The sequence below is a fragment of the Xenopus laevis genome, chromosome 5L (assembly GCF_017654675.1).
Source record: "Xenopus laevis strain J_2021 chromosome 5L, Xenopus_laevis_v10.1, whole genome shotgun sequence".
Lineage (NCBI taxonomy): Eukaryota > Metazoa > Chordata > Amphibia > Anura > Pipidae > Xenopus > Xenopus laevis.
In genome coordinates this window covers 66,338,588-66,366,452 of record NC_054379.1, presented here as the reverse complement: position 1 = coordinate 66,366,452, position 27,865 = coordinate 66,338,588, and the positions used below count along the sequence as shown (strand labels likewise).

Below are 27,865 nucleotides of genomic sequence, written 5' to 3'. Positions count from 1 at the left end.
AATTACCCAGGATCTGCACTTGTAAAGTGTTTTAGATGCAATGATTACTATGAATGTGAAGGGGTAGGTACCCGAAGGTATTGTCGGGTGCTTCATCGCCAGGAGATCTCTTGCCTAGTTATGAAGAGCTCCGTGTGTGTCCACACCCTTATTAATATGTGGTTTAGGAATGGCAGATCACACTGGGTTTGTAGATATATTATAAGTATACAGCATAACATAAGGGGACTGCTGATGCAGGTAAATTATTACCACCAATGGAATGGAGTGGGCCAGGGAATGTTTCGCTGCTACAGGGATAGTCTGGTGTTAAGCCTGGTTGCTGGCGGACATCGCAGCCACTTGCGCAGAGCATATGTATTGTTCAAGGTAATAACATCCAGTTTGTAGTCCTAACAATGCTAGACTGTAGTGCAGAAGTAACCAAAATGGAGCTTTAACTTTCTGCACCTTCTGGTGCTGCCATATGGACAAGGTGGACTGTAGTCTGGACCAATGTGCTGTTATCCATCTAAAGCAATGATGAGAAATGTACTATGTTTAGCTATAGAATGCGCTAAATTGACACCGGCAGACAGAAACTGCAATCAAATATATGCATGTGCATATGGACATAGGAACACCACAAATATAAATTCACACATCGGATGGTATAGTAATAAAGATGGCGTAGTTAAACTACAACAATTAACACTCAGTGTGGCTTTAGCAACACATCACTCAATATTGCAAACCAGTGCACAATAACAGACAAATAGCATATATAGATGTGCCATGTGATTTTAGATCACTCTCATTTACTAGTCTAATCTAGTAAAAAAGGCTAATGCTAACTATACGTGGCACAAATAGCCTGCCAACACATAATCCTATTGATTCATTCTAAACACAGCAACACTTGCCAGTCATATGGTGAGAATGTTTGTTTGTGGACAAATTAATGGCCTTTCTGAAGGATATCTTGGTCAGGAGATCGGTCAGGTACTTGAGCAGATTAGCTGCAATAGCACATATAGCTACTTCAGATATTTTGTTGACCAAGCGTTTAGTAGCTCCACTGGTTGGTGACAAAACATTTAATGTAAATAACATTTAACCACACAGTTAACATGTGGGTCAATGTATTGTTGCTTGATAGTAAATTAGATCGGAACAATTGATTACACATGTACATAAATTGAGAATCCAGCAATGACATATGCAACTAGAAAAAATATCTGTTAATAATAATGCAGTTTTACAATTTTATCAAGTTAACCTCATAAGCCAACAATTGCACAGTGCTTAGGTGTTTATAAAATAAAAATGTTCATTTTAACATAACTGTGTGTGTAAAGTACATCTGCAGTAACATTGGACACATTTTTTTTCTCTGTGCAAAATTTTCCTTGCATTTTTTACAGTGCAGTACTGTAAAATAAAGAATTTATCAAAATAATCAAATTTGACAATTACAGGGCTAACAATTTTCTATCTATCATTATGCATATTTTTTTTACTTATACAGTAGATATAATCTGTATGTTTGGCCAAGCTTTTTTGGTTTGTTAAGATCTAACATTGGACTCTTATTAATGCTGCTTAATATTTAAGCACTTCATCATTTCCTTTTAAACAACAAATACCAATAATGAATGAAATATGGTGCTGGTTTTACTTTGGGTTAAAAAATAATTATCTTTAAAATTTACCTTTTTTGGGGGCTCCCTATAGATATGCTGTTGCTCTTGTCTCAAATGAGGGGTGGGAGTCTTCTAACAGTCCCTGCCATCACACAAGCAAGACAGGCTTCAGTTTTCCTATCGGGGCTGTCAAGCTGCTGATTGGTAACTATCCTACAGTACAAGGTGCTGTCAGCACCTCTGTGCACATTGTGAAAAAAGGCAGCAGGAAGTGGAATAAATGGGCGGGATTTTTAGGGCTTTTGCAGAATTGTTCAATAAATCAACCCAAAACACTACCTTTTCTCCATTGTCTGCTTGGGGACACAGGAGATGCTGGGGTATAGCTGGTGCAACTTGGAGGAGGCCAGACGACAGAGGGAGAAACAGCGGCACACCACTGTGGTGAGTACTCCCTCCCTCTAGTTCCCCGCCTGCCATCCCGTGATTTCAGTCAGAACTTTATTGTATTGCGGGCCATACACCAGTGTTTCGCGCCTGAGTCACAGGGGTTCTTATCAGCAGCGTCGGAACAGTCCCTCTGCTTCACATATTTAGACTTTAGATTTCTAATTTTGGCGCCAATAAAATTTCACTCTCAATTCCGTTCCGCCTGCAGCAAACGGAATCGCGTCAGGGATACTGCCTGTATTTCCTGCTCCCTCACAGAGCGAACTGCGCCATTTTAGATGAGCGCACTGCTTATTCAGCAAGGTTTTTTTTAGCTGCGGGCTATCTGGCAAACACCACAGTAAGCCTGCTCCTACTGGGGTTTACCCAAACTTCCCCTCTGCTGCCGTACTACCTTGGGGGAGGGGCTCACAGCAGTTTGTTCCCTCAGGTTTAGATTTTTTCCTGTGTACTGTCACACAAGGTTATTAAGTGCTTAACATATTACTGAGCCATGTCTGAGATGGCCAGTGAGGCCCTTTTTTCCAAGGGAATTTCTGCAACATCAGTTAAATATTTGGTATGTGCCAAATGCAGCAAACGTCTACCGAATGGGCACAAGGATCCATTATGCACTGGTTCTGGAGCCCCCAGGACCTGTTCCTCCTCAGGTACAACAAGCCACTCAGGCGGGTGAAGGGACCACATCCACTGATCATCTGGGGCACAGGATGTTCTTGAATGGGCATCACAGTTAGCATCAGGAATTCCTAAGCTGGCACAGTCACTTCACAAGCTTCTATCCAGAATTGACAACCCTAAGGGCAAATCTCATAAAAGAAGGGCCCCAATGCCCTCAGATGAAGAGATGATGGGAACAAAATTCAAGTTTCTCTTCCACCAGACGCCAGTCTCTCTGAAGGAGAATTGTCGGTCAGTGATGATGCAGAAGAGGAATCCACCCCACATTCCTCTGAGGTGGTTGATTCTCTTATACTGTCAGTATTGGACACCTCTTCACCTTCAAGAACCGGAGACTTCCACCGCCACTTTGGGTTCGTTATTTAAGAGACACAGCAAGGTCTCCCCAGTATTTCCCTCTCACTTACAGCTTGACAACATCATTCAGCAGGAGTGGGACAAGCCTGAGAGACGTTTTCAAGCAAACTAGAGGTTTTTAAAACGCTACCCTTTCACAAATGAGGTTACGGAAATGTGGTCCACTCCCCCTCAGTAGACGCACCAGTTTCTCGCATGTCCAGAAACACTGCTCTTCCAGTCCCTGATGCATCTTCTTTTAAGGACACCATGGACAAAAAGCTAGAGGGTCTATTACGGTTCATCTTCTCAGCCTCAGACACCTCCCTTCAATTCAATCCTGGTCAGAGTCACTACTTGATGCAATTTAGCCGGGAGCACCCAGTCATGAAATTTCACAGTGGGTAGCACAGATTAAAGAGGCTAACAATTACATTTGCGAAGCATCCCTAGATAACAAACAAGTCATAAATCGAATATCTGCACTTGCAGTGGTAGCTGCTCGTCTGTAACTATGGCTCAAACTTTGGTCTGTGGGTTTCTCATCCAAAAAATCCCTAACATCCATACCAGACAAGCCCACGTCAGCATGACGGTCTAACCAAGCCATCAGAACAGGGGACCAAAGGGGGGAGATTACGACATTTCACAGACACTTGGATCTCACTGACACACAATATAGAGGATACCAAGTCCATACTACCTTGACGCTTCTTCAAGACCCGGCTTCCACAGGAACTTGCAAAATGCAAGGCTTTTCAAGATGTAATCTCCAAACTGATCTGTGCCAAAGTGGTTGCTCCGGTACCTTACAGGAACGCTTCAAGGGCTGCTATTCAAACCTATTTGTAGTTCCCAAAAAGGACGGTTCCCTGTGGCCAGTTTTAGACCTCAAACATCTAAACAAGTTTATTCGGCCACACAAGTTCAAAATGGAGTCACTTTGATCAGCAATGTCTCCGGGCGAGTTCCTGTTGTCCCTCGACATAAGGGATGCGTATCTACATGTACCCATTTTCCCTCCCCATTAGAAATTCTTAGGATTTGCCTTGCAAAACCACCACTATCAGTTCACCTCTCCCGTTTGGACTAACTTCAGCACCACGGGTGTTCATGAAGATTATGGGAGTAGCCACAGAAGTGATTCACAGCTCAGGAATTTTGATCTCCCCTTACCTGGATGACCTTCTGATCAAGGCATCCTCTGCATCAGAGGCCCAAAGAGCTCTACAGGTCACAATGTCCACCTTACAGCAACTCGGTTGGTGCCTCAACTGGAACAAATCCTCTCTGATTCCCAAACAAGAGGCAATTTTTCTAGGGATGCATTTCAACACGCTGACCCTGAGGGTATCCCTCCCTCACAAGAAAATAATCCACTTGCAATCCTTAGTGAGGGCTCTATTGGAGAAACCAAAACACACAACCAGATTTTGCATGAAAGTTCTAGGAGTCATGGTATCTTCAATGGAAGCTGTTCGTTTCGCTCAGTTCCATCTCAGGGAACTACAATGGAACATCCTTTGCATCTGGAAACGGAAATCCCTTTTTCAGCTAATACGTCTTTCCAGCAAGACACGGGCATCACTCCTCTGGTGGCTGAGATTCAACAATCTTTCCTTAGGAAGACCACTCGGGAATCCACGGTCTTCTAGCAATGGATGCAAGTCTGTTCAGATGGGGAGCAGTACTGGAAGGTCGCACAGCACAAGGCCTATGGACTCTAGCAGAGAGCAAGTTGTCAATCAATCTACTAGAAATCCGAGCCTTCCGTCTCGGGTCTAAACCATTGGCAACGGGAACTCACAGGACAAGCAGTAAAGGTGCAGTCAGACAATTCCTTCTGCCGTATCTTACATAAAATACCAAGGCGGAACAAGGAGCAGAGTGGCACTCAACAAGGTGAAACTAATCTTTCAGTGGGCAGAGGCCAATCAAACTTTACTGTCCGCCATCTACATTCCAGGGTTGCTAAATTGGGAAGCAGACTTCCTGAGTAGACAGTCATTAGACCCAGGTGAATGGTCTCTCAAAGAGGAAGTCTTCAGCGAAATAACTCAATTGGAATTTTCAGCTTGCCTACGCATTTCCGCCTCTACCACTCATTCCAAGAAACTCCAGGGAGAAAGGACAACACTCATCCTCATAGCTCCCAGGTGGCCTCGACGAACATGGTTTTTGGATCTCGTAAAGCTGTCCATAGAAGAGCCCTGGATGCTTCCTCCACTGCCGGACCTTCTCACTCAAGGTCCCATTCAACATCCCAAACCATTAACCCTCAAATTGACAGAGTGGCTCTTGAGACCCAGATTTTGAAGGGGATTCTCAGATGCTGACGCAAAGGTAATGCGGGCAGCCCACAAATCCGTATCTGCAAAAACATATCATAGGCTATGGAATACATACCAACAGTGGTGTCAACAGAAAAATATGAACTTCAAAAGACTGTCCATTCCCAACTTACTGGACTTTCACAGAATGGGCTGTCCATGGGCCTCTCATTAGGATCGATAAAATCACAGCTGTCTGCTTGTCTATACTTTTCCAAAAACGCCTGGCACTTCCAGATGTAAAGACGTTTCTACAAGGGGTGGCACATTTAGCACCGACACCCACATGGGACCTCACCTTGTTTCTCCGGGCTCTAGAAACTACTTTTGAACCCATGGCTTCCATCTCTCTACAAATTCTCACATTGAAGACAGTCTTCTTGGTAGCCATAGCTTCAGCAAGAAGCGTATCCAAACTCAGTGCCTTGTCGTGCAAAAGCCCATTCCTTGTCTTTCATCCAGACAGAGCAGTGCTATGGACAGTCCTGTCCTTTCTGCCCAAAATGGTCACGGCTTTCCACATAAACCAAGAGATCATCATTCCAACCTTCTGTGACTCACCTTCCAATGCGAAAGTGGAGCTACATGAACTAGATCCAGTCAGGGCCCTCAAGTTTTACCTTCATAGGACTCATAGGATGTTAGTAAATCTGATGCTCTGTTTGTTTTACCGGTGGGGCCCCACCAGGGATCACCGGCTTCTAAGTCTACAATATCACATTGGATAAAACAGACTATTCATCAGGCCTATATCGCCGCAGGTAAAAACCCACCACTCAAGATCAAGGCACATTCCACCAGGAGGATGTGCTCCTCCTGGGCTTTCCGGAATCAAGCCTCAGCAGAACAACGGTGTAAAACAGCAACGTGGTCTTCTATCCACTCATTCACAAAATTTTACAAATTTGTCACATTTGCAGCTTCTGACACACTTCGTTAGGAAGGTACTTCAAGCCGCGGTGGTTATATCCACGTAGGCCTATCCTTCCCACCCTAAATTAGGGGACAGCTTTGCTAAGACCCCAGCGTCTCCTGTATCCACAAGCAGACAATGGAGAAAAGGAGATCTAGTGTACTCACTGTTAAATCTCTTTCTCTTCAGTCGCTTGGGGACACAGGACTTCCCCCACCCCTGGATAGGGGGTCTCATGACTGTCCAAATATGGCTAGTTTAAGTTACTGTTATGGTTAAGCCTTATTACCTAAATTCTTTGATACAAATTGGTTTAGGCTCCGCCTGCTGGAGGGTATAGCCAGTCAGGTAGGATCTAGTATTCTTGTTATTGTTGTGTCCTCCTCCTAGTTGCACCAACTATACCGCAGCATCTCCTGTGTCCCCAAGCGACTGAAGAGAAAGAGATTTAATGGTGAGTACACTAAATCTCCTTTTTAAGCACATTCCTTCTATATCTAGAGGAGTATAATGCACTGGCACACTCTTGTTTTTCACACAGTATGTCTCCTTTAACTATTATTTATCAAGCTAACTTTGCAAGACTTCCATTAAAAGATAAACTTTTTAAAGAAATGAATGTAAGGTAGATCAGCAATTCTGTGAAATGGTGAATGGAAAATATTTACTGTCTATCAGAATTCATACCCAGGCTCACAAGAGGGCTCCTAATTCTAGCTCAAGAAGACAAAAAGGCGGCACTCCAGTTAAAAGAAGGTGGTTTATTCCAATAGGTCACTGACCAACAACACCTGACATGTTTCGGGAGTAACTCCCCTAATCATAGACAAGCCTATGATTAAAGGAGTTACTCCCGAAAAGTGTTGGGTGTTGTTGGTCAGTGACCTGTTGGAATAAACCACCTTCTTTTAACTGGAGTGCTGCCTTTTTGTCTTCTTGAGCTAATATACTTCAGTGGGATGCTGATGGCTGAGCACCCAGAGCACTAAAGTGGAGCTACACCTAGAAGAACACACAGGGGGTTTTGGAGTGGCCTAATCCTCCCTTTTTCTCCTCATTCTAGGTTCAACATGGTAACTTGCAAACTTAAAGGAACGGTAGCACCAAAAACTTTATATAAACAGGCTGCTGTATAGCCAGGGGGCTGCTGTTCAAGCACAGGATACACAGAAGATAACAGATACATTCTGAAGAATCCCATTGTATAAATAGTAACATAGTAAGTTAGGTTGAAAAAAGACACACGTCCATCAAGTTCAACCTTTTAACTTTTTTTAACCTGCCTAACTGCTAGTTGATCTAGAGTAAGGCAAAAAAAAACCCCATCTGAAGCCTCTCCAGTTTGCCTCAGAGGGGGAAAAAATTCCTTACTGACTCCAAAATGGCAATCGGACTAGTCCCTGGATCCACTTGTACTATGAGCTATCTTCCATAACCCTGTATTCCCTCCCTTGATAAAAAGTCATCCAACCCCTTCTTAAAGCTATCTAATGTATCAGCCTGTACAACTGATTCAGGGAGAGAATTCCACATCTTCACAGCTCTCACTGTAAAAACCCCTTCCAAATATTTAGACAGAACCTCTTTTCTTCTAAACAGAATGGGTATACTGCAGAGCGTATCTGTTATCTACTGTGTACCCTGTGCCTTTTCTCTTTTTTCAGCTTTGAATGCCTGCCCCCATGGCTGCACGGCAGCATGCTCATATAAACCATTGTAGAGTTTCTAAAGCAAACACACCAGTTGTATCAGTGCAGCATGTTACTACATGACTTTAAATTCTTGGTGTTACTGTTTCTTTAAAAAAAATTGTAAATATATGCCATATTAAACCCTAAATAGAAAGAAAGAGAATATATGTGCACCTTTATATTTTCAATCTATAACACAGAGTCCAGAGAGCCTCTTCTTGTAAGCAGGAGGCCGCAGGTGACTTTTGTAATAACACTAGGGGAACCGATGAAATACATCATGCTCCGTAGCCCTAATTCTGCAAAAAAAAAGTGGTATACATAAGTTTTATCCAAGTAATCCAATAGCTCTATCCTATGCAGGTACTTTGGCAAGTAAAATTCGACGTAGAGATACACTTGCTATCAAACTTGGAAACAGGCCCTCCAAAAAGGATCTGGAAGAAAAGAACATTCTACCACGAAACTCTGAAGAGGAGAGACAGGAGCTGTGGCAACAGATTGGAACAAAACTAGTGAGGTACCCTTTTCAGTGCATATTATTATATATACTGTATGCCCAGAACTCTCTTTCATTTTACTTCATAAACAGTAAAATTCATAAACCAGTATTTAACAAGTGACAATTCATATACTTCACTGCAGGGTTGGTGGTCAACTTGAATCATCTACCCTGCCTAGCCATGCACCACTTTGTATGACAACATTATTCATTTATAATCTGTCACCCAGATGCATAGGGGCAAATTTTTAATTTTCAGGAAAAAACTCAACAAAATGTTTTTTATATTTATTAAAATTCTGATATGGGTTCATCTCTCTTGCTAAGGGTTAATTACCATAGCAAATTGGCAACTGGCTTGATTGCAGATTAATATTAGAGGGCCTGAAAAAAAATCGATAAAAACAAGAATTGCAAGGAAAATTAAACCTTGAAGTTAATTTATTTTTTTATTGGTTGCTGGGATCAAGAAAATATTTTTAAATGAAAAACTAGGAATCCTTTAGGAATACCAATTCAATCCTTAATACATCTGCCCCTTTAAAGTTAATGTAAAGGTGAATTTACACTTTAACAAGAAAGACTCCATACATAAAGGTATATTTAAGCAAATGTAATTCTTTATTTTTTTTAAAGGAGACTCAGCCAGAGACCCACAACAGAAGAGCTGGAACAAAGAAACATCTTGAAGCGTGAGTATACTTGTACACATTATAAACTGTACACATTATTAACTTTGAAATAGAAGCCTTTAGAGTTCAGAAGAAAGATTCTCTCTTTACTTACAATTGGTAGCAAATTTTATGTTTATGAATAAAATATGCTGTAGTCTGAAATTTGACCCAGATGTAAATAGATGATTTGACAAAAGGGAATGAATTTTCCTTACTGGTTGCTGAGCCTCCAAAAATGTTGGCAGTAATGTTCAGCATTACTACAAAATCTCCACTCAGATGTCCCTACAGTGCATAGTAAACACTGTGCCTACAGAACCCAGCATCTAGCATAGCTAGATGGTAGGCAGGTGGATGCCTCCCACACCCCCCATGAGATGGTCATCACAATGAGCTTACCTATTATGTGCTTCTGCTGCAGCAAGTAAGGGCCAGAGATTAAGATTTTTTTTTTCTTTTTTTTAAATTTAAATGTTAAAACTAAAAAATCGTCACGGTTAGTCAGAATTTAAGAGTTTTGGATTTAGTTTGACACTAGATGCAACACATGACAATGACTAAATATCAACTAGCTGTTTTGTTTAATATACAAATAAAAGTAGGCAAATTAAAAACATGGAACATGTATGATTAATATTTTTGTTTATATTTTAGAAAAAAACGAAGAAGAAGAGCAGGAGGCAAGAAAAGAACTAAAACGAAGACTTACAAGAAAGGTATAAGTTGTTTTAATTTTCTCTCTTTCTATTGCATTTTATTCTTCATTCATTTTGCATTGATTCAAAATCATACCAGTGCAGTTACTAGTAGTGTTTTAACTGTCTACAATCTACTGTAAGTTGTGAAATATCAACTAAATGACAAGTTTGTGGGCAGGTGCTGGCATGTTCATCTGACCACTGAAGCTGCTGTCAATTTGAAAACAGGGTCCTGAGTATGAAGGCAAGAAATTGTCTTTTCTGTAACTGTGCATTTGTATATGAACAGGAGCTGCAGTATTGCTGACTTTGGTAATCCTCAACAGAGCACCATAGAACTGCATCATTGGATTTGTTATATTATGTGCATTAAGCTGTGCCCTCAGCCATCTATTCAGAGAAAAATACCTTTAAAAGCGGATATTTCCTGTTATTCATAATAATAGAAGCTGCACAACAACAGAATAAGAATCCTCAGTATTCTACTGTGTATTATGTTACAAAAAATAGTTGGTAACTATTTCAAAAATTAAGTTCTTGGAGAAATATGTGGCATCAGATTTTTATTAATAAATGTACTTTTATTATAATAAATGGGAATTACTGAATATGCAGTGCATAAGTACCATTATCACAAATAAATGTACCCAGAAAATGACAACAATTTAAAATTATTATTTATTATGCTCTAACTTTGTTTGAAACAGATTCCCATGTTTGTTCATATTTGTTTCGCTCTGCAGCTCAGCCTAAGACCCTCAGTTGCTGAACTGCAGGCCAGACGTATCTTGTGCTTCAATGAATATGTAGAGGTGACTGACTCTCTGGACTATGATCGTCGGGCTGATAAACCCTGGGCCCGATTAACCCCCGCTGATAAGGCAAGGATGTACCTAACTGTTAAAACCTTGTAATTAAAATCAGTTTAATAGTCTAAAATTACAGTTTTTCTTTTTGTGCCACCTATTGTATTTTTTGCTGAACCACTGCATGAAATGTTACTAATTTTTATAGAGATTAACTATCCTTTTTTCTCAAGAATGTTTAGGACAAAAACTATTGCTAGGGTACTACTTTTTCTGCATTAAACCTTGCACTTTTTTAAACTGAAACACAATTGTACAACTTGTGCATGAGCCTCACAAAAAGTTGCATTGCACTCCCTCAACTATGCTAACAGATTCTTCTTCACATCTTCTTTATTGACTTATTATTTCTATTATTATGTATATTTCTACTTTTTCTGAATGTATGTACATTCTGCATTGCTGTACATTTTAAAGTGATAACCCTGTTTGGCATTCTCATCTATATACCAGTCATTTCTGCAGATATAACTTTAGTTATATCCCTATATTCCTAATCTTCCATAAATAGTATGATCCTTCCAGATGATGTTCTGTATAAAGATATGTTTTTGCATACACGGCCTATTGAACACAATGTAGCTTATATATACAGGTATAGGATCCCTTATCCGGAAACCCGATATCCAGAAAGCTCCGAATTACGAATTATGGCTGTCTCCCATAGACTCCATTTTATCCAAATAATCCAAATTTTTAAAAATGATTTCCTTTTTCTCTGTAATAATAAAACAGTAGCTTGTACTTGATCCAAACTAAGATATAATTAATGCTTTTTGGAAGCAAAACCAGCCTATTGGGTTTATTTAATGTTTAAATTAATTTCTAGTAGAGGCGTGAAGACCCAAATTACGGAAAGATCTGTTATCCGGAAAACTCCAGGTCCCAAGCATTCTGGATAACAGGTCCCATACCTGTATAAGCTAATGCCAGAGATGGGCAGTTGATTGTTACAGCACTATTTATCGTAACTAAACTCCAGACCAGATATTGCGGCCTTGTTGGCAGCCCTAATGTATGCATGCATATGAGACTTTATACCTTCTTTCTATCTAGGCTGCAATACGCAAAGAACTTAATGAGTTTAAAAGCACAGAGATGGAAGTGCATGAAGAAAGTCGACAGTTTACAAGGTCAGTTTATTTACTCTCAATACAACAGGGAAATCAATACAAAGGGGCCCATTTATCTAAAACCTTCAAATGATGCTACGTATAAAAAAATATGCCAGTTCAATCAATACAATCTTCTGTTTGTGTAAATGGGTGCATTCTACCTACCATGAAATTCTACTGACAAACTCAATTAACCACTCATTCATACTGATAAATAATACCTATTATTGTACCATAGTCACTTAAAGGGAATTTATCATAGAATTTTCCCTTATACCTAATCATACTTTGGTATAAAAAATGCATATTTACTGTTTTTTATTATTTACTCTGTATTATAGTATTGTTAAATTTGTGTAAGCAGCTTTTTTTTCCAAACGCATTTTTTCCTCCCAATTATTAAAACCTGTATCTGGGGGGGAAAGGTTATTGCACAAACAGCATAAAAAACACAATTCATAAATCAATCAGTCTTATATTTATTAAAATACTGGTATAGGATCTATTTTTCGGAACCCATTATCCAGAAAGCTCCATCTCCCATAGAGTCCATTTTAAGCGAATAATTGAAGTTTTTAAGAACAATTTTCCGTTTATCTGCAATAATAAAATTGTAGCTTCAACTTGGTAGTAACTTAGCTGCCTGAATCCATGTTAGCAGCAAAACAACAGATTTGCTTCAAGATTCACCAGCATCAGAGCCTCTTTCAGCAGGATTTAGATTCAAAATTCCTGTTCGAACCAAATTCAAACCCTTGATTTGTGGTCAAACTAACAAGGAAATCACAAAATTGCTCTGCTCTCTATGCACAGTTCTTTTTCACCCTTCCAGAATGTAACTTACATATGCAAATTAATGTTTTGATTTGTTTAAAAACATGTTTTTAGCATACATACGATATGGTGATCCAAATTACAGAAACAGACCCCTCATCCCGAAATCCCAGGTCTCAAGCATTCCATATAATAGATCCTATACCTAAATATGTAATTAGATTTACATTGGTAAAAACTCAAGAAACACATTGTAATTTAAAGGGGATATGTCACCCAGACATAAAGATCTGTATAATAAAAGTCCATTTCAAATTAAATATGAAACCAAATTTCTTATTTTTTTAAATTAAAACATCCATACCTGTTCTAAAAGGTAATATTACTATATTATATATAAAAAGGTAACACTCAGCTGTCATTCGTATATTGCTTGCCCCACCTCTATGCCTCGGGCATAGAGAAGGGACAGACAATTACTTTTCCATTCTGCACATCCTAGATGTCACTGCGCTCTTCACTTTCCCCCTCCCTCCTCACTGTCTAATTGTGTTGCCAGTGCCAGTTCATCTATTCTAGACCACTATTGTGGCACATAAACAAGAGTTTGGGATGATGCAAAGCTTGCCTAAATATCAGTGACTACAAAATGGTGTCTGTCTGCTCGCTTTGATTATGTAATTTCAAGACTGTAGGAAACAAGATTTTAATACTTTATATAGTCTAAGAAAAGTTTATTTTGCTTAACGAACACAATAGAAATTATTTTGGAATAATTTCTTAAGGTGAGGGTCCCCTTTAAGTATTTTCCCGGAAATTATGCAAATAAACATGTTTTTTATTTACAGCGAAGACCCACGGCTGCAGTTCATTTTAATCTTGCTTGATATTTAATGTATTGCAGATATTTGAACAACCATTTTTCAATCAGATTGACATAATAAATAAGATTTGCTTCCTGTTCTTCACTTTAGATTTCACCGCCCATAGTGGTTCCATCTCCACTGAAAATGATGTATGATCCTGAAGTTCTACTTCAAAATACAACTTTGCACTGGATGTAATGGAACGGAATGTGTGCATGAACTATTGGACCATGGACAGTAAACACTGGGCCTTTCCTTATCACTATAGGATAGGATACATGAAGACCTCCATATCACAGAATTGTTCAGTATGGTTATTTCCATGAAAGTGTAAATGAAGGAAAACCTAAAAACTGACAATCCTGTATCATAAGGACAAATCTATTTTTACGAAAGCTTTATAAATTATTCAGTTTTACAAAAGATTGCTAACTTCAATATGGAATGTCATTGCTTATCCTTTCTGACCCTATGGCTGCCATAAGATCACATAGTTCTGGTATAGTCCAGCCTTCTTATAAAATGACTTGTGATTGTATGCCTATACTTCCTTATATTCCTGCTAACATTTCATCTTACAAACTTACAAACAACTGATTTAAGAAAGCAGAAGTGAGTAGCATTTTGGCCAACTTATAACCAGTTTGGTGTCAAAAGAAGAATGTACATTATAATACATTGGTTTCCATGGAACAAATATTACAATATTTAAAATGCAATAGTATCTTCTATATATAATAATTGCCGAAAAAACCTTCAATTCAAAGACTGCAGAATCCTTTGTGACTATTCTATGGCAGCCCTTTATAGGTGCCCAAGCAAGGACTTATGGCCTTAATTAATAGCTAGTTGGTGATGTATTGACGTTTATTGCTGATGAGGTACAAAGTGTGTTTCCTTTTTAGCAAAGAGCCTTCCAACTGATAAGATGCTAAAAATATTGTCTGTCACTTGTATCAAGTAACTTTAAAATGGCGAATGTGCTAAAACTTCATCATCATTCAATTCTTGTGAAAATTCTTGTGAAATGAATTTCAACAAGTGCTTGACAATCTGATAATTTTTTTAATTTAACACTAACATTGCAAGTTGCCTTTAAGGAAGGTATACGGTCATTAACCTGGCACAGAGTTATTTAATTGATACTTCAACACTTCAGTCTATAAGTTATTTTAAGAATAGTGCTTGGATGCAGGTTCTTGACTGGGTGCTTTATGGTCACATATTGAAATGTAAGTTGTGTATAATTATATTTTGTTTTGTTATTTCAGGCTGTGATATGAGACCAAATAGTGTCCAACAAGAAAATAACTAGCATTTAAAGTTCATTTTAATTTTGTTATGGCCAACCACTCAAAGGCAAGCAAACGTTTATTTGCTTGAAACCATTAGTGAGATTAGTGACTTTTAGGTATTTTTTTAAAAAAATGGTTTACACACCTTTAACTTCCCTGTACGTTATTTACAATATATAATAAAATGTTGCCCATCAGTGATGTGCAGGTTGAATCAGTGATGTGCAGGTTGAAAAAAACTCAACCTACACCTGACCCCTGAGAACCCGCACCCAACCCCGGGAACCCACACCAGACCCTAACCAACCATGTGCTCCAATTTATATACCCGTGCCTGCCGCCCCCCTTCCCTACCATGGTGTCACGTAAGGCGGCACGCCGGAGAGCGAGTATATAAAAGGATCACGTTCGGTGGAAGTGGGGCACTGGTGGGGGGGGCAGGTCGGCCCTCACATCATTATTGTCCATAATAGAGAAGCATTCTGTTTTCCAGTGATCGCAAGCCCACAAACAGTATTTTCCAGCATTCTACTCCAGCCAGTTAGCTGGGAAGGGAAGCTTGTCCTAATATCTGTAATTATTCTTGAAATATTAAAGTGTTTATTAGGTTAGGTGCTTACACAGCTTGATGTTTTGTCTTGTTTTGCTTTAAAAGTCATGCTATCGCAGTTTGAAATTTCACATCATTTATGTTGAAATCATTTATGTTGAAATCACTTATAAACTTGGGTTATTAGTGAATTGAACATGGATAACAAGATAAAAGAAACACCCATCCTCCTTTTAAGACTGTGGAAGCTAGAAGTAGCTCAGCTACTGCTAAAAATATTTTGTTGCCTTTCAACATAATTACTAAGAATTCTGGAATCACTGAGGATTATGGAAGACTGAGCACACTGGGCCCCTCTGAAGATACTTTATGGGGGAAACAGACCTTTAAAGGAACACTGGGTAAAACTCAAGGTCCTGGTTAGATTATGTACTTTACATAGCCAGGAGTATCTGACCTAATTAATTCATTACTACAGCAAAGCAAACTGTTATTTTCTTTGCCAAACATGCAGGCAGTACTTTATAATACAGTGGTTAAGAGGTTCTTAATGACACACACACACACACACACATGTATACACAAATGAGCAAGAACGTGACTACAATCTACGTAACCTAAACTTGTTTAAAATAATAGTTTTTTTTCAGTGTGTTACCATTAGCTGTGTGCTTTGTTCAGTAATTTCATCCCAACATTTCGAAATTTACGACACACCCTGCACCTCGCCGATCAGGCCCTAATAAACACAAAACCCCTTCAATTGTGAGGTATGTTATCAGAAATGTGTTTACTGATGGTTATCTCAGTTTTTAAGTGTTAGGGTGGTGGCTTGGTGGCTACTGGGGGAGATTAGTCCCACCGACTATTTACATTCTAGCTGGCAGGAAGGCATTTAGGGGAGATTAGTCGCCCGAAGAAGAGGCGATTTGTCACTGGGCGACTAATCTCCCCCAGTAGCCACCGCCCTAAAGTGTCCCATTACCTGAAGTTTTTGCTTTGTTTATATTCAGGATATATGCAAGGTTTCGCCCTCATTGAAAGGTTTCAAGAACAGGTTATATGGGAAAAATAGATGTGGTGTAATTATTGTAATTTAATTTTGTCCAGTTTTAGATGTTCCAACAGTAAAAGGCAATTTTTTTATAAATAAATTATATTAAAAAAACATTCAAATATTAAAAAAGTACAGGTATGGGATCCGTTATCCGGAAACCTGGGATCCAGAGAGCTCCGAATTATGGAAAGGCCGTCTCCCATAGGCTTCTTTATAAGCAAATAATTAAAATTTCTAAATATGATTTTCTTTTTCTCTGTAATAATAAAATAGTACCTTGCATTTGATCCAAACCAAGATATAATCAATCCTTATTGAAAGCAAAACCAGCCTATTGTTTTTTTTTTAATGTTTAAATGATTTACTAGTAGATACGGAAAATATCCCTTATTCAGAAAACCCCAGGTCCCGAACATTCTGGATAACAGGTCTAATACCTGTACAAGAAAATAACCACAGACTAGGGGGCTAGGCTGCAACAAATATAAACCTTAGTGATTCTTGCTAGGTGCAATCTACCTTATAGAGAGAGTCAGGGAATGTTGCAGCAGGTATATTTATGAAGTTGATCATGTTGGATACATTAGTTCTCATGCATCTTGTGACAATTTGATATTTTTTCTATTCAAAAAAACATTTTGACTTTGCAGCACTGCTAATGTCCTCTATGTGGTTTAGCAAGCAATACAAATACAAAGAGGAAAGGGTTGAACTTGATGGGCATGTGTCTTATTTTTATTTTTTTTAAACCTTATATATTGTTACCATGTTAAAGTTATATTACTTTTTTTGTCTCTGGTAATTTACATTCCACTTGAACAAAATAATCCATTCTGGGCTCAGGACTTTATCTTTACTGATAACTGGGGCAGAATTTTTAAAGCCATAGCTAAATAACTACAGATCCAGTAGTCCTGGCATATATACTGTATATGTTTTCAGTGAGAACTCCTCAACTTGTTATATGACCTTAGTGTTGACATTAAATGTACATATTTCCTTTCTGCTATATGTTATTTTATTATATATAAGAAATATGCTTCCTAGTATATGCTCATAATTATTATTATTATTTTTTTTTTAAATAAGAGTATATTAAAGACAGCATTACAGACTGTTTGTCCTGTGGAGCAGTTTTCTTAGAGAGCCTGATCACAGGCCCAAAATGACGCTCTGCCTGATTGGTATTTAACCGAGGATCATCCAGACTTTGAACTCGCGGAAATATTCCACTAATTGAGCACTGCATTGAGCTGTGGGTTATAATCAAGCCATCAGCAAACATTTATTTCTGGAGGTTCAGACAGCGTTTATGCACCTTTTCTACTCAACCCCAACTGATTGAACTCGTAATGGAGGATGTATTTTTCCCTTTAAGGGCTATGGCACATGGAGTTTTGCCACAGTTTGCTGAACTGGCAAACATATACTCAACTAACATACAGACACAATATCATGTGTTCTGTTCAGTCTGTGGAATGTGGTATGTATGTGTTAACATACATACCTCGTTCCACAGATTTAACAGAACACATGATATTGTGTCTGTATGTTAGCTGGGTGTATATTTGCCAGTTCCCCACCTACAGCTTTTTTTTTCAAGATTCATTATCCTAAGAGTGTAATGCAAATCCTTCTTTTACTTTGTTCCATTGTGAAGTTGTGGGGAGATAGAGGGGAGATATTTTTGTGTGAGCCAATTTAGTACCTATAGTTTCCTAACTTACATGAAGAAAAAATGCCAACATAAAAACATTTAAGACATAGGACACCCTCAAAAAATACCCAAATTACCCAACACATTAGCATAAAACAAATAATATGCATTAAAAACTTTTTTGTTATACCACCACCATTTTGTCCAGTTGCTTGTCAGGAGTCTCATTGACAACCCCTACTGAGCTTGCTCTCTGTCTTACTTTATATTACCAGGGAACATTTTTCTGCAAACTATAAATGCTGTCTTTATTTTCACTATTAAGAGGAATTATTTTTTTTAATTACAGTATACTTGTGATGTACCCGACCCTAATACACAATAACTTAACCTGCACCCTACCCGTCGTGTGGATTTATATACCCAGACCTGCCACTTCTCTGAATTCTGAGGGGGCAGGGTGAGTATATATGTGTTGCCCATCTCTTGTGGAGCTTGATGCAGAGGAAATGGGTGATTGGCAGTGAATTTGTCCATGACATGCGCCCTGACATGATATAATCATACAGTGTATAATTAAGATACATGAAAACTGCAGGCTTAGTGACCCTGAAACTAAAAAGCCTTGTCAGCTACAGAGAATAGTAAGGCAGATAAATTAGAAAACCTACAAAATAAATATTAAAGACCAGACAAAAAGTTGCTTAGAACAGGTTCACTTGTAACAAACTCATTTTTTAAAAAGGTTGTTACGTTTTTGTATTGATTGTAATAATTCATAAACTAACCCAATAGTAGATGGGGCATATGCTACTAAAAATTACACATGCTAAAGAACCTCCAAAATCGGAATTGGTCAGCTTGAACTCACCTGACCCACACATCCCTATTATACCTCACTGTATTAGGGAGCTTTGTTATACAATATATACCATAACAACCTTACATATTACTTATAGTGGAGTGTTATATCATACAGTGTATAATTAAGATATATGAAACGGCAGGCTTTGTGACCCTGAAACTAAAAAGCATTGTATTCAAATGAATGGGAAGAAACTTGAGATGAGAGGTATTTTGACTGCAGTGTTGCTCTCAGCTGTCAAAACATTATGGGGCAGATTTATCAAAATGTGTGTTTAGAGCTTGATAAATAAAAATACACCCACGTTTATTCCTATGGGATTTTTAGAACTGAATTCATCATATGTTGAGTTCTAACAATTACCCACTGATAAATACAATTCTAAATATCCCAAAGGAATAAATAGAACGAGTGATAAAAATTCTAGTTATCTTCATGACAAAGAATTATGAACTAAGAACAAAAATAAATGAAAATAACTGAGGCCACAGAGTATTAACTCACCAAGTTTAGGAAGTGGTCCAGGTGCACGTATAGGCGAAGGTAATGGCCCGCCTACAAAAGACAGCAAGGGCACCATCTTTGTACTCAATATAGTGAGGGCAAAAAAAGAAAACTTTATATGTATAATTAAAAAGAACAATGACACAAAAAAAACTGAAGGAAAATAGATATGTACAGGTGGAACAATAGGGAAAAATGTACAAAACAAGAAGATAATTGCCCCCAGTAACACAGGAAGAGAACGGAAACCTGGTGGCTGGATGAAATTCCATTCAGTTTCTAAATGGAGTTGTTTTTTTACCTTATCACCCCCTCTCTGATCTAAAAGTACACTTTCTATACAGCATATTGTGAAATATTTAAGAGTATTCGAACCCCATTCATGGAAATGCTTAGCCACATTGATTCATGATTCATTTTTAATAATGTTGATATTCTCACGTGCCCTTTCTTTGAGGGTTCGACTTGTCTGGCCGACATATTGCTTGCCACATTTTTTGCATGAGATCAAATACATAACATTCTGTGTCTTACAATTTATATATTGTTTCATTTTGTAAGTCTTACCAGCGGTGTGTGAGGAGAAGACATCACTCACTGTTGTAGAATGACAGGTGACCCACACTTGAAAGAACCATTTTCTCAAAAATAGTAACTATCTAAATATTGGGAACTGTAAGTCAATATGCATGTGATAGGAGGGTGAGATGATCGCTTACACTGAGTGTCTGTCTAGTAGAGACTAATTTGGTTCAATATTTGAGTAGAGACTGGGAATTAGTCTGGACTCAGTCACTCAATGTACTGTCTTAACTTTCCAAGTTCTACAGTAAGTGATAAATATGTGATCAGATCTGGGCCAGTTGTGCAAAATAAGTCCTGGGGTGGTTTAAGCATAAGCATCAGGAAATATGATTCTTTTTTTCCTAGAATTCACAAGAAGAGATTGTTTATAGTTCTCTGTTCAGCAGTGGATAGAAAATTGCTTTCCTCTGAAAGAGATGCTTGCCATTTATATTTGTGTCTTACACTGATGAAGGAAAACAATTGAAGGAATAAAGAGGCAGTATACAAAGCAACTTCCTTCCACTGTATGCGGCTTTAAACAACCTGTGGCTGAACTACAGCACCTGTCACACAATAAGCAGAAGAAATAGGAATAAATATTGATCTAAGCACTCCAGTATTAACAAATCCAAAATGAAGTATTGTGTTATCAAAACTAAACTCCATTCCTTCATCAAAATATTTGCTTTAAAGTAAGCTTACACTAATTATGAACTTTGTTTATTTTTAGCTATTACAGTTTTGTACCTTTAAAAAATAACTGTCCTTTTATCCTGTAGATGAAAGTATTAAAAAAAAAAAAAGTATTATTTACACTTTTGGGGATATAAACCACAGTATATTTTTATCGAAGAAACTTTTCAAAATATAGTCATCGAAATACATTCATATGTAAACAATTTAAAATAAATGCACAACTGGAAAGTAGCTTATTTTTATTTTTGGGTTTACATCCCCTTAAAGACTGTTGCTAAACTGGGCCATAAAGACAATAATGAAATTTTTTTTAATGCTCTGCGCGATCTTTCCTATTTATTTCTAAACATTCATTCAAAGCATTTGCAGTGTGCCTGGCCTCTGCGCCCCATTATATTTTAGGCCCCACATCTTAGGCACATTCAAGGTTTCCTTTAAACCCATGGCATCATAAATGTATTTTATATTGAATGTACCTTTTTATTTATTTATTTTAAAATAAAAAATCCTTCTGCAGAGGCAGCTATTATAGTAGCTTTCCCACTGTATGTGTTAAATCAGGTATGCAAGAAAGTTTTTCTATGCCTATAGCAAGCTGTCCTTTTATGTTGTATGATATGGAATACATTGGCCATATTTTAAAACTTTTGATGGTTGGGTGTATTTATATGCTGAAACTTCAAGCTGAAACTACCCAACAATAGGTTACATTGAGTTGTTTGCCTTAAAACATGTATACAGGGATGTTACTGAGTATATAGCTACCAATTAGTGCTTTTGTTCTGTATGTGCGAGTATTGTTTTAAATAACTGGATATGTACACTGGTTGAATAGAGAAAATAATTAGAATTACTGTTTAATCATATTGTACTATATTAAGGTATATTGTATAAAATATGTATTTTAAATGTACTCAGAAAATGTATTATGATTTTTATATGTATATATTATGCATTATTGACCAGTTACTATTTCATGTTATACTGTACAAGCAAATTATTTTCCCATGCTTCTTCCTGTATTATATATTCCCATGCTTTGCACATTTTCAAGTGCCTTAGTATATGTAGTTATTAATATCTAATAAAATTAAATTGATGACAAAATAGACAAAGACTTATGATCTATGCAATCACTGTGAAAGCTATATACTAGCCAACTGCTGGTTGATCAGTGTTTAATACAAAAATTATTGCTCTAAGCGTCAACTAAATTTGATATCTACCAGTCTATTAGGGCAAAGGCACAAGGGACATTTAGTTGCCCATGCTTAATCTCTCGTAGCATGGGAGACAAAATGTCCTTTCTTCCCACTGGAAGAGCCTGCATTGCCTCTTAATCCTGAAGTAGCTACTATTAAATGTGTGTGTTAACCCATCAGCACTTTAATGTAGATGTTGTCACATGCACTAGAAGATGTTAAGGACAGGTTACAAGATATGCCTGTGCCCTAGATGACTAGTTGTTTAATTGATTCTCCTTGGGAGGCTCAGTGAAATAAATATGTGGAATATGTCTGTATGTAGGCCAGTGAGGCTAACATTTTGAGAAATAAGGGCACAGTTCTGAATTCTTTATGTAAACAGGCAAGGAGGGGATTAATCATTTTTGAATTATTTGCCTCTTTCTTCTATTTCCAGACTTCAAATGGGGGGGGTTACTGACCCTATTTAAAAAAACAAATGCTCTTTACTGATACAAATGTATTGTTATTTCTGCTTTTTAGTACGCCTCATTCTATTCAAGACCTCTCCTGCTCGTATTCTAGTCTCTTATTTAAATAAATGCTTGGTTGCAAGTGTAAGTTGGATCCTAGCCACTACAATACTGAAATTGCAAACTGAAAAGCTTTTTAACAAAAAGCTAAATAACTCAAAAACCACAAACAATAAAAAATGAAATCCCATTGCAAATTGTCTCAGAATATCACTCTGTAAATAACTCTAAAGTTTAAGTAAAGGTGAACAACACCTTTAATACTGGTTTTATTATAGGCGATTATCTTGGATAGGATGTACCATATGGCAACACAAAATACCAAATAAGAGACTGTTAATCATTTACTGAACAGTCCAAATTTGTTAATCTAAAACTGATGTAGAATGAAATCTATTAAATGGTTAAATTATTACAAAGGACTTTGTCACTATAGTGTAGTTCAGTATAGTCTGTTTGAAACATATACTTATATGTTTGCTAAAGAGTAGAGCGCTGCTTAAAACTTTGCTGAAATTGTTGCTAAATTGCTGCCATGTAGAATAGAATAAAGTTTTTAAACAACCCTTAGGATTGCTGTCATCTGCAAAAATTGTTTTTAATTTGGTAACCGGAGTAGACAAAGCCTTAGATGAGCACCTTGTACTGAAGAGTGAACAGTAATTGGCCTGATTTGTTTGTTGAGTATTTCTGTCAATAAAAATACAGATAAATGCATTCTTTTTTGTGTTTAAAAAGTAAAGCTATACATGACAACCATTTCTGTTTTGCATTCATTACTATTAAAGTTCTGAGGAAATTTGCAATTCATCTTCCTATGTAATTTTCAGTGCTTTTTCAATTATTTAGCTTTCTGTTCAGCAGCTTTCCAGTTTGAAATTTTAGCAGGCATCTGGTTGCTAGAGTCCAAATTACGCTAGCAACCAGACAGTAGTTTGAACAAGGGACCAAGAGAAGTGTCCTAAATGAAACCATACAAATAATAATCTTGATTTAAGCCTTTTGGGATTAATGTTTGAAGGGTAAGTATCCAAAAAGCTTTTTTTAAGAGTAATTCCCTATCCTCCCGCTCCTTAAAGGTGGCACAGAATCAATCAACATATATCTTAACCTTTTAAATGCCACAGACCATAGAATCTACATTCTTTGGCAAAGGTACTTGCCACAGAACGTAGATTCTACGTTCTGCATCATTTAAACCTGCGTCTTCGCTCCCATAGATAGCAGCAGGCTCCCATAGACAGCAATAGACACACTTGGAACACGTCTGCTGCAACTTCTTGGACCCCCCCCAACGGCATTACTTACCGGATCCTGCAGAAGATGGACTCCATCAACATTGTGGGATGCTGTTGCCTCTTCTTCATTGGATTTCAGCCAGCTTTCACCCAGGTTTGTGTAACGCACAAATACACGAACACACACATTTTAAACTATTACACAGTTACATTTGCACTTACACACATACACATTTTTGGGGGATCAGGGGGGTTTCACACATTTACAACACTCACACATACTTGCACACACAAAGGCACATAACACACAATTTGCCTAGTGTACACACATATATATATACACACTTAAACAATTGTATAGCTTTTTTTATTACTGCATCATTTGTTGTTTTGCCTGAACTTTTTTTATCGCCATTGCGAATAGTATATTTGCTAATTGCACTGCACAATACATTTTGTACGTTATTTCTGTGATTATATTGCAATTTCTGTGATTTTGGTGCATATTTAGCCATTTTATAGCATGTTTAGCCATTTTTTTGCATTTTCAGATTTGCGTTGATGTTGTTCACTTATTTCTGTACGTAAAACCTATTTGGCCATACTAAATTTTTTAAACTTTGATTCTGACTGCTGATTACACTAGGCTATATATATCCATTTGAGGGTCTATGTGCGCAACATAGTTTGGTTTATCTATGCATATTGGGCATCAAGCTGTTCAGTAATATTTAGGATGCCTTTTGCTGGAACGTTACAAAATGTGGGGTATATAATGGGGTGAAATGCAAGCTTTGTGACGATTTTTAGAAATTTCATAAAAAGCGTTATGTTTGCAGTTTGGTAGTCAGAATATGTACTTTCTGAAAATATATGGATTTCTATGGCCTCCATACTGTTAGGGGGTCTCACGGCACATAATACACATATGGGTGCTTATATTGTAGTAGCCAGAGTGTCATACGTGAAATCCATATGCACTATTTGGATTTGGGGTCTCTGTATGCCACCTAGTTTGGTAAATCTTTTCATATCAGGCATCAAACTGTTCAGTAGACCCCTGGCGTTCATATTTAGTATGCTTTTAGCTGGTACGTTACAAAATGTGGGGTATATCATGGGTAAAATTCAAGCTTTGTGACTATTTTCAAAAATTTCATAAAAAGCGCTATGATTAGCATAGCTGTGTATTTTGCAGTAGAAAGACATATTTACCAGTTTTAGATTCGTCAGAATGTGTACTTTCGGAAAATATATGGTTTTCTAGGGTCTCCATACTGTTAGGGGGTCTCATGACATATAATACACATACCGGGTGCTTATATTGTAATAGCCATACGTGAAAATTCAAATGCACTATTTGGATTTGGGGGTTTCTATATGCCACATAGTTTGGTAAATCTATGCATATTGGATATCAAACTGTTAAGTAGTCCCCTGGCATTCATATTTAGGATGCTTTATGCTGGTAGGCTAAGACATGCGGGGTATATAATGGGGTAAAATGCAAGCTTTGTGACAATTTTCAGAAATTTCACAAAAACCGTTATGTTTAGCATAGCTTTGCAGTTCTGTAGTATGCTGTAGAAAGATGTAGTTAACTGCTTTCGATTCGTCAGAATCTTTACTTTCGGAAAATATATGGTTTTTCTAGGGTCTTCATACTGTTAGGGGGTCTTATGGAGCATAATACACATACCGGGTGCTTATATTGTAGCAGTCAGTGTGTTATGCGTGAAAATATGTACTATTTTCATTTGGGGGTCTCTGTATTGCCACGTGGTTTGGTAAATCTTTGCATATCAAGCATCAAACTACTCACTGGACCCCTAGCATTCATATTTAGGATGTTTTATGTATTTAAGTTACTAAATGTTGGGTATATAATGGGGTAAAATGCAAGCTTTGTGATGATTTTCATGATGATTTTTGGGGGTCTCAATGCCAGAAACTTTGGTAAACCTATGCACAATGGGCATCAAACTGTTTGGAGGAGTCATGGTAATGATACATGGGTGATATGATACTAGAAAGTTGAAGCTTTGAAACAATTTTCAGGTATTTCATCAAAACCACCAATTTTGGGAAAGCCTTGCAGAAAGGTTTGGTAGAATGTATACTTTCTAAAAATATATGATTTTGGAGGGGAAAACATATTTGTGTTTTTACTCCACAAAAAATGCAGTCAGTGCATTGATTTTTCTGAAGTGACCCCAAAGGACTTATTGTATGCGTGAATCCTGAAACCTACTGTTTCAGGCTTTTTTGGCTTTGGAATCTAAAGTATGCTGTTTCTGCCTTCGTGCTTTCAAAATTCTGTAATATACTGCCAGGAGATTTTGCTGTACAGAAGTCCTAAAACTATACATATCTGGTATTGGCATTTTCGAGAGACAGGAGGCTTTCCAAATCAGTTGGAATTTCATGCCTAAAATGAAATTTTTTTCTGGTATTACTGTTGGGGTAACACCCCTAGGAGGTAGAACACTTAGAACTAAATTAGAGGCGGCGTGTCGTGGACTCCAGGTTAACCCCACACTGCCATAATCCCTCAATTTGTACCAAAGAGACTGCTGAATAAAGGGATTATTATAACTTCAAACTTGCAGAACTGGTAATTCAGGAGAACATTTCCTATTCCATATCAGGGTCGGGAAGTCCTGTGTCCCACTATTGACTACAGAGATACAGATTTAACGGTGAGTATCAAAAAATCCTGTTTTCTCTGTCATCTTAGGGGGACAGAGGAACTCTTGGGGACTTAAAGCAAGCAATATAGATTATGATACATTACTGCACCACGGAGTGCAGTACCTTCCAGCCAAAGGAGGCCTCAGCAGAGGAAAACATGTCTAGGCTGTAGAGTTTTGTAAATGTATGTACCGAGGACCTGGTGGCTGCTCTGCAGATCTGATCCAGAGTTGCAGCATGCCCAAGACATTCCCAACGACCTTGTGGAGTGTGCTCGAATATTCTCTGGTGGAGACTTTCCCTTAGATAGGTAGGCCAGATGGATTGTCTCTCTGATCCACCATGCAATAGACTACTCCGTGTAAGACGGTACGGATGGTTGGAATAAGACAGAGAGCTGACACTTGTACTTTCAAGGAACTCAACTTCAGTCTGAACTGAAGTCCTCTCTGAAGGAGGGACAAATTCTTGGTATGTTGTAGTCCAGAAAGGTTAGTCCTGCTTCCCTGCAGCAGTTCCAATAGCTCCACCAGACTCTGTGGTAAACTCTGGATGATTTGCACGACTTAAGCATTGTGACAATGACCTCGTCCGCTATGCCTTGTCGTCTCCAAATGGCTGCTTCAACAACCATCCCGTCAAAGCAAAAAGTCCAGGGTTGTGGTGAAGTATGGGACCCTGCTGTAGTAGATCGTTCCTGGGTGTGAGGTGAATTGGCTGAGTTATGGCCATCTCCTGAAGACCCGAGAACCAGGTTTTCCTGGGCCAAAAGGGGGCTATTACGATTACTGTGATTTGTGACAGTTTCTCCAGCACCCAAGGCAGCATGGGGAGAGGGGTGCAGACATAGGCTAGGTTGAATCGCCAGCATTGCGTCATGGCATCCACTCCCATCAGATCCCAATAACGAGCAAAGAAGTTGGTCACTTTGTGGTTGGTTCTGGATGCCATCAGATCGATCTGGGGTTGTCCCCATAGTCTAACCAACTCTGCAAACGCCTCTGGATGTAGTTCCCATTCTCCGGGGTCCAATTGGTTCCGGCTGAGGAAATCCACCTTTTGTGTTGGATACTCCATGTGAATGGCAGATGGTCCCAACTTAGAATCTGCTGAACCTCCGCTAGAGCCGCCTTGATGCGGGTTCCTCCTTGTCTGTTTATGTATGTGACTGTAGTGGAGTTAGTCGCTTTGTACTAGAACTTGGTTTGGATATAAGAAAACCAATGATTTAGTGCTAGTCTTACCGCCCAAAGCTCTAGAATGTTTATGGATAACTTGGACTCCTTGAGAGACCATGGACCTGTACAGATAGGTTGTTCCATCCTGCTCCCCAACTTAGGAGACTTGCGTCTGTCGTTATTACAGTCCAGTCCAGCATGGCCCAGGATTTGCCCGCTTATAGGTTTTCTTGGGATCGCCACCAGGAGAGTGATTCTCTTGTTGCGTATAGAAGGGTAACGTTTGAGAGAGAGAGGTCCTCCTTTCCACCCTGAAAGGATGTTGGCTTGTA

At 38.2% G+C, this 27,865-nt stretch overlaps 1 protein-coding gene across 3 annotated transcripts in view; it reads left to right on the top strand.

Moving 5' to 3' along the window:
- LOC108716779 (phosphatase and actin regulator 2) overlaps positions 1-17,535 on the top strand; it is a 126,661-nt gene extending 109,126 nt beyond the window's left edge. For all 3 annotated transcript variants that reach the window (XM_041562844.1, XM_018263226.2, XM_018263225.2), the window contains 6 exons: positions 8,387-8,543; positions 9,162-9,217; positions 9,854-9,915; positions 10,641-10,778; positions 11,820-11,896; positions 13,627-17,535. In XM_041562844.1, coding sequence (XP_041418778.1) covers positions 8,387-8,543; positions 9,162-9,217; positions 9,854-9,915; positions 10,641-10,778; positions 11,820-11,896; positions 13,627-13,642 — 506 coding nt within the window. In that variant the 3' untranslated portion in view covers positions 13,643-17,535. The remainder of the gene's footprint in view (positions 1-8,386; positions 8,544-9,161; positions 9,218-9,853; positions 9,916-10,640; positions 10,779-11,819; positions 11,897-13,626) is intronic.
- The last annotated feature ends 10,330 nt before the right edge of the window (positions 17,536-27,865 follow it).